This window comes from Phoenix dactylifera, unplaced genomic scaffold (genome assembly GCF_009389715.1).
Source record: "Phoenix dactylifera cultivar Barhee BC4 unplaced genomic scaffold, palm_55x_up_171113_PBpolish2nd_filt_p 001519F, whole genome shotgun sequence".
Lineage (NCBI taxonomy): Eukaryota > Viridiplantae > Streptophyta > Magnoliopsida > Arecales > Arecaceae > Phoenix > Phoenix dactylifera.
In genome coordinates, this window is record NW_024068828.1 from 85,409 (window position 1) to 98,888 (window position 13,480).

General features: G+C 34.8%; 1 protein-coding gene and 1 long non-coding RNA gene across 8 annotated transcripts; both read left to right on the forward strand.

Moving 5' to 3' along the window:
- Positions 1-1,134: 1,134 nt before the first annotated feature.
- Positions 1,135-5,511, forward strand: LOC120108733. The gene is made up of 3 exons (XR_005509977.1): positions 1,135-1,255; positions 1,344-1,394; positions 5,144-5,511. It is a non-coding gene; the product is annotated as an uncharacterized LOC120108733 (long non-coding RNA).
- A 1,406-nt stretch (positions 5,512-6,917) lies between these two features.
- Positions 6,918-11,367, forward strand: LOC120108732 (uncharacterized methyltransferase-like protein SPBC21C3.07c). Of its 7 annotated transcripts, none has more exons than XR_005509975.1 (5): positions 6,918-7,740; positions 7,830-7,880; positions 9,690-9,751; positions 10,130-10,192; positions 10,309-11,367. XR_005509975.1 is itself a non-coding variant. In XM_039122427.1 (4 exons), exons 1-4 carry the CDS (start codon positions 7,675-7,677, stop codon positions 10,381-10,383), a joined length of 255 nt encoding a protein of 84 aa, XP_038978355.1. In that variant the 5' UTR covers positions 6,918-7,674; the 3' UTR covers positions 10,384-11,366. The 7 variants fall into 7 exon arrangements, 2 of the variants coding, with proteins under 2 accessions (XP_038978355.1, XP_038978354.1); XR_005509974.1 differs by having other exon boundaries at positions 10,288-11,366; XR_005509972.1 differs by having other exon boundaries at positions 10,130-11,366.
- The last annotated feature ends 2,113 nt before the right edge of the window (positions 11,368-13,480 follow it).

Here is a 13,480-nt window from a genome sequence, read left to right on the forward strand (position 1 = left end):
CAGATAAATAAATATTTATGTTGTATTATACTATAAATATATTATTATATTACATTATATCATAATACATTAATATGTAATGTTAAATAATTTAATATTATGTTATATTATGAAAAATTAATTTATACTAATAATATATTATTTTATACCTTTATTATTGTATTATACTATACATATTATATTATATTACCTTATATCACAATACATTAATATGTTATTTTAAAATAATTTAATATTATGTTATATTATGGGAAAATTAATTAATACTAATAATTATAATATTTTATACCTTTATTATTGTATTATACTATAAATATAATATATATTACATTATATTATAATACATTAATATGTTATGTTAATAATTTAATATTATGTTACATTGTAGAAAATTAATATATTCTAATAATTATATTACCATTATGCTATGCTATGCAATATTATATTACTATATTATAATAATAATATTTTATATCACAGTAATATATACTATATCGTATATTATGTATTAATATATGTTATGTTTTATCAATGCTCTATTGTATAATATTATGCCAATATCCTTTATAATAATTTTGTCATATAAAAGTACTTTCTCAGTTTGTTTATCAAACATATGTTAAAGTGCCACAGTACTTTTAAAAATATAGTTACCAACAACAAACAGCTTTTTATAACAGCTCTACTTTCAACAGTTCTACTACGAACAGCTCCCCAAACAGCGCCTAAGTAATTTGATGTTTAAGTTAGTCGGCGAGTGCCGCCGACTTTGTTATTACATAAAATTGCGGAGTCGGAAACACGGATTAAGGCGGTGATGGAGCCGGCAGCAATGCCTATATATATGTACCGCGCGGTTGGAGAGGCGAACGTTGGGGGGAGGTGCCGAGGCCGAACCCTAGATGTCGTCCGCTCTCCATCTCCCTCCACCGCCATTGGCTGCCGGGGATTGCTATGTCCTCTCCGTCTCGGCGACGCTACTGTAGATCTCGCTCTGTCCTCCGCTTCGCTTCAAGCATTTCATCTCCTCGAACGACAGGAGATCCAAAGCACCAGAAGCATGAGAGAAACCCTATCAAGTATTGGAACACCTTCTACAAACACCACCAGGATAAAGGTCTGTTTGTCTGTCTTTCTCTCCATTTTCCTTTCTTTCTCGATGATTCTTGCGGATTCGATTGATCCAAAGGTTCTTTGGGCGTAGTTCTTTAAAGATCGGCACTATTTGGAGAAGGATTGGGGACACCACTTCTTGGTGAATGCAGTCAACTTGTAGACACCCTTCTTTGTAATTTTAGATTCTTGGATTCCAAGATTTTTAGGATTTTTCTCGTTTTATCCAGCCATCCGGCGAGAAGGGCCAGGCTTCTGCTCATCCCAAGGTCGTGTTGGAGGTAAGTATATGGAATTTTAGATTCTTGCGGGACTGTGGGCGTCTGATTTCGTTTCAGGGATGTTTTACATCAAAACATTGTGCGATGTATCATCGGACGTTTGTTTGGGGATTAGTCTAATATTTGATCGGATGTTCTCTTGCATATGCATTTTAAATTTATCAACCATTTGCTCAATCATCTTGATCTATCCTTCATGTTGTTCATCTTATTGTCAAAACTGATCTGTTTATTAGAACCCAAGGCTTTAGCATGTCTTTACCTTCTATAACAGTTAATTATATTGCATTTGACATGTGGTTATTGGGAAATTCAAGTTTCTTATTGTTTTGCTTTAATAATTTGATTTTTCTGGTTATTTTATGTAATTGGCCTTTTTATTTATTATAACATGTCAATAAGTGATGGATGTAAATATGTGCTATGTACTGTCAGATGTTTGTGATTGTTATGTTCTCTTGCATAAGCTTCTTTAAATATCAGCCATTTTCTTCATCATCTTTGATCTGTCCTTCATGTTGTTTTTTTATGGTTAAAAGTGATCTGTTTATTGGAACTGAAGGTTGTAGCATACCTTTACTTTCTTTAGCAGTTTACTGATATTGCGTTCTTTTTTTACTTTGAAGCATTTGGTTTTTGGAAAATCCAAGATTCTATAGTTTTGCTTTAGCAGTTTGATTTTTCTGGTTATTTTATGTAATTATCTTTTTTCATTTAACGTGTCAAGATATAGTTTGTGATGTGATATTTTTGATACCTACTGGCACTCTGCTTTAGATTATCATAAATTTTAACTACTTTACAGACACATTTAATGCATATATTTTTAAATATAGAAAAGGAAAGATGTTAAAAATAATAAAAAAGGATTTTTTATAAAAATTATTAATTATGTCATATTTTAATAGAGTTAAACTGTACCGGCAAACATGCTATCCAAAATATTAGATTTTTAAGTGAAAAATTTCTGTAAGATTAGGTTTTGTAAATTTGAACTCAGCATGTGTGGTGCATGATTAAGAAGTGATGATTTAATAGCTGATTGCAATCTTATAACTATAAAATGATTAGCTGCCTAGCTTGTGCAATGCACATATAAGACATGATATGGTTCAGTGCCCCATAGCCATTTCTCTTTTAAAAATTTGGTTCTATAATTTCTTCATTGTATTCTATCTTTATTTCTGTTTTGTGTTCATTGTTTACCTCTATTTTACTTGACAAATTTGGGTTTTTTATTTTCTGTTCTTTAGTCTATTTTTTGTTTTTTATTATTTGTTTTATCTCGATGGTATTTGGTTCATTTTGTTTTTTGTTACTTAGTTTTATAATCTGCATTTGTTTTTTTTACTTAGTTTTATAATCTGCATTTACATATTTGTTTGAAATATGTTTAATATGTTTTGGAGGAGTCATATGGGTGGCAGCTTTGTCATGCAAAAAGTTCTTTATCCTTCATGTGGAGGGATTGGTGTGACCCAGTGGACCAGGTGGTGTGATTCAAGAGAGTTGGTCAAATAATGATGTGCCATGCTAGTGCCATAGGGAAAACTTCTTGTGTGATGGAGTGTCACCTCATAGCATATTCCGATCCCTTTTTCATTTTACTTTCTTTGTATATTTTGTTTATTTTCCATCTTTACACATAAATTCAGTTTGTATCCTTTGCTGTTTTTCCTTTTAATATTCAGTGTTTCACTTTATTTATTTGCATCTACTTTTTGTCATCTCGTCTTGTATATTTGTTTTGAAATTTCATTTTATTTGTCTTCTTGACGGAGCAATGCTATGGGCTGGTCCCAAATCACAAAAAAATTCTTGTGTCTTGTGGTAGAGAGTGGATTGTTGTGACTGAAAGGGGCTGGTGCATTTCATTACGGGTCAATCAAAATAACAATGTGCCATGTTAGAACCATATCAGCTCAGGGACATTTTGCATGATAATGGCATTCCATAAAATTTTTCATTTGAAATTTTGGCTTTGTATTAGCATTTTTATTCAATTATGTTTCATTTTCCTGTTTATTTCCCTTCTTTTTTTTTCACAATTCAATCTTATATTTTTTTTTTTCTTTTATTTGTTATTCATCTGTATCATTAATTTTTAATATATCTAGTTGTCATTCTTTTTGTTTGTTTTGTGTTATTTAGTTTTGTGAACTGGTTTTGTTTTTTGTTTTTTTGGAATTTCATTTTACTTTTTTGATAGAGGAATGCTATGGGGGACTGTTTGATTTACATGAGAAGCTCCTTGTGCCACATGGTTTTGGAGGATTGATGTGTTTATGCAAAGGCTTTTGCTATTAATGAGGGGTCAAATAATTATGTGCCATGCCAATTGCCATAGTTAGTCTAGGAAACTCCTTTGCATGATCGGATGGCACCTAAAACTTCTCCATTTTAAAATTTAAGTTTTGTATTTTGGTGTTAGTCAAATTTCTTGTGTTTTTCACTATATTTTATAATATTTAGTTTTTAGTTTATTTTTTTTTAAGTTTTCTTGTTTAGTTGGTTATCTGGTTTTAATGTATTTGGTTTTGTTTTAGTTTGTTTGAAATTTTAGTTTTGGAAGGAGTAATGCTATGAGAGAGTGAGCCTTTGCATAACAGTAAGGTTGCTCAATTGCAACCCAAGCGTCATGAGTTTGAAAACATAGAAAATAGCCTCTCCGCACATGAGGGTGAGGCTATGTTACGTCTGTCCCCTCTTTAGACCTTGCAGTCGTGGGAGCCTCACCGCATTAGGTACCTTTTTAAAGGAGTAATATTGTGGGCTGACTCGACCACATAACGTTCCTGCATGCCATGTGGGATAGGGGATTGGTGCAATTAAGGGGTTGTGCAGTTAAGGTGTTGTGTTTGGTCAAAGTGATGACATGCCATACCGGTGCCATGTTGGCAAGGTGGCTTCCCACAAACATTTTTTCATTTTGAATAATTAACTTTTATCTTTTTCTTTTTTTCCCTCTCCTTTATGTTTCTATTTTCTGTTAATTTTCTGATCTGTATTTTCACTTTCATAAGTTGAGTTCTGTATTTTCTCTTCTTTAGTTTATTTTTCTTTTATTCTAATTCAAAGTATAGATATTATATTCTGTTCTTTGATTCCTTTTTCTTTTGTTAATTTAATTGTGTGATCATTTCAGATTTTGTGTTTTATAGCCATCGTTGTATATGATGAGAAAAGGGATGATGATGATAGATACCGGGCTTATATAACTTGTATGTTGCAGGGATGCTAGCAAACTACGATCATCTTTTTTTTTTTCTTTCACTCAAGACTTCTTTGGAAGTTCACTTCCCACCTTCCAATACAGTACTACCTAGCATTATTTATAAGAAATAATAGTTTTTCTAAGTTGATTGCTATATTTCATTTAAGTTTTCAATCTATTCATTACTTTTCTAACAGGACTTGGTCTTGAATTGGAATTAATGGTTGAAGTAGGATCCATTGATGTGTTTTTAATGCTTTAACATGTCAAAACTAGCATTAAGGATTTACTAATATGAGCATTGTCATATAACGGCTAATTAAGGGTATTGTGGTCCTATTGAGGGTTTCGTTATGACCACTTGTATATGCATTTAGAGATAGATAATTAAAAAAGGGATATCATTATCAGCTTCCCACATACCAAGGAAGCATAGAGAAATTGCATGGTACAACCCCAATTTTTAGTGCTTTTATATGGTACTTTTGCTTCTTGTTCAAGTGTGGTTTGTTAGGTTGATGGTTGCTCTGTCCAGGTTGGTTGTGGAGCTGGAAACACTGTTTTCCCCACTTCTAGTGGCATTTCCAGATGTCTTTGTTCATGCTTGTGATTTCTCACCTCTTGCAATTGAACTTGTCAAGGTAAGTACTTTTGGTGATACTAGCTATATAGACTCTTCATCTTTTTAACACAGTTGAATAAGCCTTTCAGTAGCTTAAATTGGTAGTCTAGGTTTTTTTTTCCTTCGTTTTGTATTTTTGATGTTTTATTCTTCTGTAACTATCTTATACTTGGATGTGCCCATCTGCTAGATCTTTATTTCAGTGAAAGGTTCCGGTAAGAGTGGATAATCTCTCTGTGGATCGTTACTTTTTTTATGTCTCCTGAATGCATGAGACATTAGTTGTTTTGCCTGAATGACTGGAATGATGTAAATTGTCTGTCGAGGTAACAGGCAATGTGTTGAATGTCTGTGGGTGACAAATGCATCATGCTTCTTGATTCTTGCCCAATTCTTTGAATGCAGTTGCGTTTCTTCTGCAATAGTATGCTCTGTTTTTTTCTGTTCATGTGTGGGTGCAATATATTTTTTCAAGTAAAGATGAGGCCTTAAGACATTAACCATCCTATGAATTAGTCTTTCTTGCTTGAACACATATAGATGTCATATTGTTTTGATGGCAAATTATTAAGTTTTTACTGGGCTGTACAAGTTACAAAGGCAAGTCATTTGTACTGCAATCAGGGTAAAATTGGGAAACCTATTAATCTGTGGTAATCATTTTATTGTTGTTATCATATTTTCTGAATGCCATCACGCAACATACAATTTGTGACACTTTGGAGATTTTCTTTTCTCCTCGTAAGCAGAAACTTGGGCAATGTCATTGCAAAATTATGATCTTGTCATGATAGTAATATACCATATGCAATAATTTAGAAGATTTAGCAAAAATATACTCTTGTAAGTTTCTGTTTGAGAAACTTTCTTATGTCATTCTCTCCTGATAAATAGCGTAATATGTTTTGAGTATTGAGAATACATCTGGTAGATAAGAGTTAGCGTATCTTTTGATGACAAAATGGCCTGATTCTGTTAGAATCTTGTGGTTTATAAATTCACAGAACATGGAGCTTTTAAGTTGGATCGGGTGAATGCTTTTGTTTGTGATGTCATAACTGATGATCTTTGCAAGAATGATTATGCCAGGATCGGTTGATGTCATTACAATGGTATTTATTAATCTCAATTTTGTTGGATACTAGAGGAGAAGTTCCCTGTTCAGAATCCTTTTTTCAAATTAATGTTGCTGCCTGTATCATCTCTCGTTATGTGGTCTGTGTTTTGTTGATTCGTTCCTATTGAGCATCGTGAATTCTGATTTCCAAAATTAGATGCTAATTTCTATGAAATGATTATATTGAGATGCTAATTTCGTTGCTGGGATCTCTAGATTTGTGAATTCTGATGCTCTATGACTTAGTTTTGAAGTTTAGGTCAATGAGATCTCCAACAGTGGGCTCGAATTGGCAGTACAATTAGTGCAGCAGTAAAAACAGCCAGCTAACATTGACTTTCTCTACTTCGATCGTGGGTTTATCTCACAATTGAACATGAGATTTATGTTTCACTTACTTTAATTGCATTTTTATTTTATTTTTATTGATCTAAAGTTCTAAACTATGATTTATGCCGGCTTACAGTCCAGGTCTTTAAAAGTCACTCTAGTTTTGAATAGTATTTAATTTTCTTAAGTGGTTGAAAGCAAGAAAGCACAGTCCATGCCTTATTTATTAAATATAGGCTTCTATTAGAAAGTGTTTTGTGCTAATACTCTAGCAGAGATCCGACGTGTTGTTTACAGGTTGCTGCTTCTTGGTAGGTTTTAATTATGTTGAAACACAATACAAGGGAAAAGAATTAGGTGCATGTGAAAAATTATCACCCATGCGATTATGTCAGTCATCTAGAAAGAGTCAGACAAAACATCTCCACAAGAACTTTTTGGTCAATATCACTTCAGTAAGTGGTTTTGTTTTGAGTTGCATTACTATGGGTCACGGGGCTTGACTAGTAGTTTGACTATCATATTGTCATATGAGCCTTAATAATAAAAATATCAAAAATTGTAAGATTGTCATGTAGCATTAAAAGAGGACCGGTGATATTGCTTGTAGGACTGAAATTAATAAAGGAAGCTTTTCAATCCAATAGTGGTGGTTTCCTGCATAAAAACAGTGCTTGATGTTCTTAATCCAAACTCAAGCATGCGGTTGATTTAGCCAAGTGCAGGCCAACTCAAGTGGTATGTGATGTTGGTGTTCACATTTATAGAATATAATTATTTTGCATGCGTACACTCAAATTTGGCATGTTAACTGGACTCTATTTTTTTGTTGTTATGCCATTTCCTTTTTGGTGTGATGGTTCCATGTCTTGTCATAATTCTTGGGTCCTTCAGCTGTACCAGGCTAGTATAGCTCTCTTCCCCTGTTATTTTATATTGGGGGTGTAGGTGGTGTGATGATCCTGTGGGTGCTCAGCTGATGCATTAGCAGATTTTTATGTTGTCTGCAGTGTCTCCAATGAAGATGTCTTTGGCATTGCAGAATGTCAGAAATGTTCTTAAGGTGAGATACTCTCACAAGGCTTCAATAATTCATTTTCATCTTTCAATAGTTTGGATAAGGGCAAATTCATGGCTCTCATTATTTTTCAGCCAAGTGGTACCTTACTTTTCAGAGACTATGCCATGGGGGATTATGCTCAAGTAAGTCTCATGATAATTGCCACCTTGTATTCTACTTTAGATAATTCTGTCTGATCGGTTATGTTTATTTGTAATTCAGTATTTGTTTATTACTAAACAGTGTCATCGGATCCACTGAGATCAGCTATTATTCTAGCTATGGTTGCTTCTGCATAATTACTATTGAGCTTGAACAAAATATAGATCTTCGTACAAGGCTTGCATTAGATTTCATTGCATAGGTGGAAGATTCAATTGGTTTCAACATTAATCTATGAACCATTTTCCTTTTTTTTTGTGCTACCTTGCTAAATGCCTTTAATGTTGACAGCAACAAGCATATGATTAATGCCTAGCAGTTTTGATAGTAATATTATATGGGGGAAGCAAGTCTTTTAATTGCCTAATCACATAGTTGTCAAATAGCTGAGGCGACCATAGGCAATGGACCCTCCCATAGGCAATTAGGCAGTCGCCCATGTGACAATTTCTACAAAATTTACAGGATAATCCAAATCTTCATATATTTCAATTATTGGTTAAACCTTGCATTTTTTTCAAAAATATTCATAAGATGATCCAAAGATAGAACGGTAATAACTAATGCAGAGGTAATAATTAATGCATGAATTCTACATATTCATAATACTTCAAAGACTCTCAATTTTATGTTCAGTCTAAACTTAAAGATTTTAGCAACATCTAGAAATCATATTAATTATACATGATGTTACTGCTGTGATAATAGTAGTAGCACTAGGACGGTGCTACTTCTATGATGGTAATAGTAGTAACACTAATGCGTTACTACGTTCATGATAATATCAATGACACTAGTATGTCAGTGAGTATAAAGATTATGAAAAACATAGCATAAATCAAGAGAAAAATGGTGGGAAGATGAGATAATTGTTTCTCATTTTCTAAAACAAAGAATAAGACAACACATCAAAAAAGAATAGAAGCTATAGTAAAGCCCATAATGACTGATCTATATATTCAATTTAAACACATTTTTGTTTTCCTAATCCAACCCAAGCTAAAAAAAAATAGAAGCCAAGATAATACTTAATCCATCATCATCAATAGAAAAGATCTAAATTAAATATCCTCTCAATAACATAAACTGTAACTCCAAAGTGAAAAAACAAAGATAAAAAGAAACAAGAGAAAGGGATAGAGTAGGATAATGGATGGAGTCTGTAATTATTAATTTATTATTGTTATTATTGTGGTGCAAGATGGGTGCCCCGTGGGGGGCCCCACCGGGGGGCGGGGGGTGGTGGGCTCAAGACCTTGGGAATATATCTCTCAAAGCAGTAGATAAAGACCTTCCCAGTGCTCTTCAAATAGACAGTCCTCAACAGATCAATAACAAAACCCCTCGACACATACTCTGTGCCGAGGATGTTTATATATCCTGTTGGTATATGTATGAATATATGCTAGTATATGCATTATATATGCATAGAATAATTGTATCGTTAAGGATCATTGCTTGGTGCAATGGTAAAAGGCTTGGCCTAGCAAGCACAATATCTGGGTTCGAGTTATAGTGTTTTCAGAAAATTGCCGAAAAGTTTAGGTCTATCCCCAGTCCGTCCCTCCTAGGAGCCCGAATTTTTGGGGCCATAACAGGGTAATGGCCTTTTTATAATAATTGTATCATTACAATGTTCTCCAAAGACTAATATTTTGACACAGATTAATTTGAACATATCATGCTGCTTTTGCTAGTAAAATGCCCCATCATTTTTGAGAAGAATGCATCATTGCATGGATCCTATAATTTGTATTATGTGTTTTAGTATATATTTTTGTTTTGAGTAGGTTGCATGTTGGGTCTGCTACGTGGAAAGAATGCTTCTTAGATGTTTCTATTTGGATCAGTGGTAAGATTTGGTTTGTATGCCAGGAATCAAGTTTACTAATTTCATCAGGGACAGTGTTGCATCAAAAAAAAAAAATCTCATTCCTATATGGAACTTATTTGACCCCTTGATTCACATGTCAATAGTATTTATTGCAATAATTACTTAACAGCTCTTTTTAGATTATTAAATTTGGAACTATTCAGCAATCTTAATAATTCATAATACTTAAGTCTCGAGTTACAACAGCCTGATCTCACTCTGTTTTCCAGATATCTTGTTTCTTCAGTATTTCCATTTACTGGTTTTGTGCCTATCGGATATTTGTCTTCCCACAAGGCGCAAGGATATTTATGTCTCTTTTATTATGTTATCGTAATTGCTGATCAAAATTAACAGGAGAAACTTGCCAAGAAATGTCAGATAATTAGCAATAACTTCTATGTCCGTGGTGATGGCACTGTGGGTGGTTTTTTTCTACCTGGTGGTTCATTTCTTAATAAAATTCTCTATTTTTGATTGCAACCTCATCTAAAGCTTCAGTATGGTGATTAGAGTGCGCTTTCTACTTCTCCAAGGTTCATTATCAACCTTGTTTGAAAGAAATGGCTTTGACACTGTGGAAGTCAGTGTGTACTGCAAACAGATTGTGAATCGCCCCCGAAAAGTAATCATGGATCGGTATGTAAACTGTTGCTCTAAATCACATTCCTTCTCTAAACATCAATAACAATTCACATATAAAGTATTATTTGATATAGCTATACTCTATGCACCTTCAAGGAACAAAAACATGATTTGACACCTAATATAAGACAATTTAATAACCACCATCTTTAATTTTCATTTTTCTTTGTGATCTGTAATTTAGTTGTAATTCTTATCTCTTGCATATGTCAGTCAATAAAATCCAAGGAATATAGAGTGATAGTTTTGTGAGCAATTAGGAAACTAATTAAGGCTACAACATAAGTATTTCGTATCTTTGAAGCATTATGAGGTTTTGCCATAAATTTTGATTATAATTTTGGTCGTTTTACTGCTTACCAAATGAATTTTGTTCAAATTTTGTTCCTTTTTGTGAAGATGATTTCTTCATATTGACCCCAGAAATAAGTGCTTTATTTGGTGCTTCTGGAGCCCAAGCATTTTGTGCCCTTTTTTTTTGTGAAGGCGGATTCCATTCATATAGCTCTAATGTGAGTACAATATGCAAAATCAAGTGAAAGTAAACAGTACAAACGGTAAAAGCGGATTCCATTCATATAGCTCTAATGTGAGTACAATATGCAAAATCAAGTGAAAGTAAACAGTACAAACGGTGTGGAATGCTAGCTAAATTAGTCCAAAGAACCTCTCCGGAATGCCGGGCGACATAGGAGGCGACCCAGTCTGCTGCCTGTTTCCGATACATAGGAACTATCCGGAAAGAAGTCAACTCCCTGACCAAAGTGCGGATATCTCGTATCAATGGATGGCCGTCTCCGTACCTGTCTGGTCCCCTGATCCAATTTATAACCGTGGACGAATCACCCTCAAGGAATACACTGTTGGCCCCCACCACCCGTCTAACATACAAATGTAATAACCCCAAAAAAAAAAAATTTATATAAAAAGGGATAGAATAGTCCTTTAAAATTGATATAAGGGGTAAAATTGGAAGGAATCAAAAGATAATGGCATAGTTGTAGATATGTTGAAGTGTTAGGGGCAAAATAAAAATTTAATAATATTAAACAAAGGGTGAATAGTGCTTGATGTGACATAAATAATGGGTTTGAGCTGGCTCACGGGAGTGAAACAGAGAGGAGAGGGGGAGGGTTCTCAGACGACAACAAAGAGGAAAAAAAAAAGAAGAAGAGGAAAGGAAAGGAAGAAAGGAAGAGGAAGAAGAAGAAAAAGAAAAGGAAGGAGATCCCGGTTGCGTTGCCAGCTGAAGAAAAAACGTAGATCTTCTTCCCCTCTACGCAAGGACCTCGATTTCCAAAAAAGAAAAAGGTAAATATCCATTCCTATCTAGTCTTTTGATGATATTAGACTATACAAAGGGTGGATGTAGTCTAGAGGGGTCAGATAAGGGTTATAGAGGTGGTTAAAAGAGGAAGAATCGGATTTCGACAATTTTTTCCGGCATTACGGAAAAATGGTGTCGAAGTCCGAACTTCGGTGAATTATTTCGGTGGTCAATCGGCCTCCGATGGGGATGCATGTTACCATTCTGGAAATCACTATGAGTGTAGAACATTGGATATAAATTTCATAAAATTTGGAATTTAGAAAGTAGACCAAAATCGGGATGAAATAACCCGCTGTCGGTCTGGGTTACTGTTCATCCGGGTGGAAAATAAGAAATTTCATGCCATAATAGGGTATTAAGCCTAGATTAGGCTAAGGAAAACCTTGTACTCGTGCAAGGGAGTCCCTAATACATATAAATGATGAGTTAATTAATAGAAAAAGAAAAAAAGAAAGAAAAGAAAAGATTTAGGGAACGGAGGAGTTGAATCAATTAAAGTTCCCTATATTATAATTGGTACGTAGATTATGGCCCTTGATACAAAACTAAATGTATTGTAAATGCATGTATCAGTTGGGCAAGAAGCTAGGGAACAAGAGGAAGAAGTTCTCCACTGCCAGCTGTAGATTTTTGGAGGCGTATCAGGGCTGTGCCAGATTGACAGGTGAGTGGAAGTTTGTACTTTGCACCATGAGCACATTCCTTATTCATTTTCATGAATGTTGCCAAGTGTGACTTGATTCCACCTGAGCTTATTGATTAATTGTTGTAGTAGATTCCTCTATAATCTTGATTCTCCATGCTTGATTATTCTGTATATGCATTTGAGGGAATATTGAGAGGAATTACGAGGGGTTGATGAGTAATCAAATTGATTCCGAATTGTGAAATGATTTTTTTGTAAATTGATTTCATTTCCTCTATTTCAAAGACTTGTAGAGCCCTTCTCATGGTATGTTGAGTTGCATTGTACTCCCATAATTCCTCACTCCCAACCCTGATGTTAGTTTATGATTGGGTCATGATCGAGTGAGTGATAGTCTTGATCATACTCCTTTTTAGTAGAGTATTGGAGGGTGTATTATGGCATTTATGCATGGCTTGGCAGTATCTACAGGACACCTATAGTCGATGGGGTTGAACATCGGCCTTTGTGCATATAGTAGTCTTCTGGGCGGCGGAGCCCAGTCCCTTCTAGGAGGACACGGCCCTAGGCGTAGGATCGGCCGGTCCTACGACTTATGTTCTGCTTGCCGCCGGGCATAGTAAGACTCCACGAGGTGCAGTATGGCTTTCCGCGGATGTAGAATTCCCGCGATGTGCCGTTTAGTATGTAGATGTGAGATGGATTTCTGTTCTAGATACTGCCAGCATTTACATGATCAGTGTGGTGTCTTATTCTGCATATGCATGTGATAGTGGGGAGTTGTTGCTGGTTCGCCTGGGGCGTAAAACCCACCTCCCGATAGTTGTCTAGCATTTATTATCGGTATGGTGTCCTATCCTGCATATGCATGTAACAGTAGGGAGTTGTTGCTGGTTCGCTTGGGGCGTAAAACCCACCTCCCGACAGCTGTCTAGCATTTACATTATCGATATGGTGTCTTATCCTGCATATGCATGTGACAGTAGGGAGTTGTTGCTGGTTCGCCTGGGGCGTAAAACCCACCTCCCGACAGCTGTCTAGTGATGATTTCAGCATATTGACACCTGATTTGTATGTTCCATTATGA

What these genes read in the sequence shown, in the direction of transcription:
- LOC120108732 (XM_039122426.1), top strand. Translation starts at nt 7,675, where the DNA reads ATGTTGTCTGCAGTGTCTCCAATGAAGATGTCTTTGGCATTGCAGAAT. An exon ending in CCATGGGGGATTATGCTCAA is followed by an intron (nt 7,881 to 10,129) that starts GTAAGTCTCATG and finishes CAAAATTAACAG; the next exon opens with GAGAAACTTGCCAAGAAATG. An exon ending in ATGTCCGTGGTGATGGCACT is followed by an intron (nt 10,193 to 10,287) that starts GTGGGTGGTTTT and finishes TGGTGATTAGAG; the next exon opens with TGCGCTTTCTACTTCTCCAA.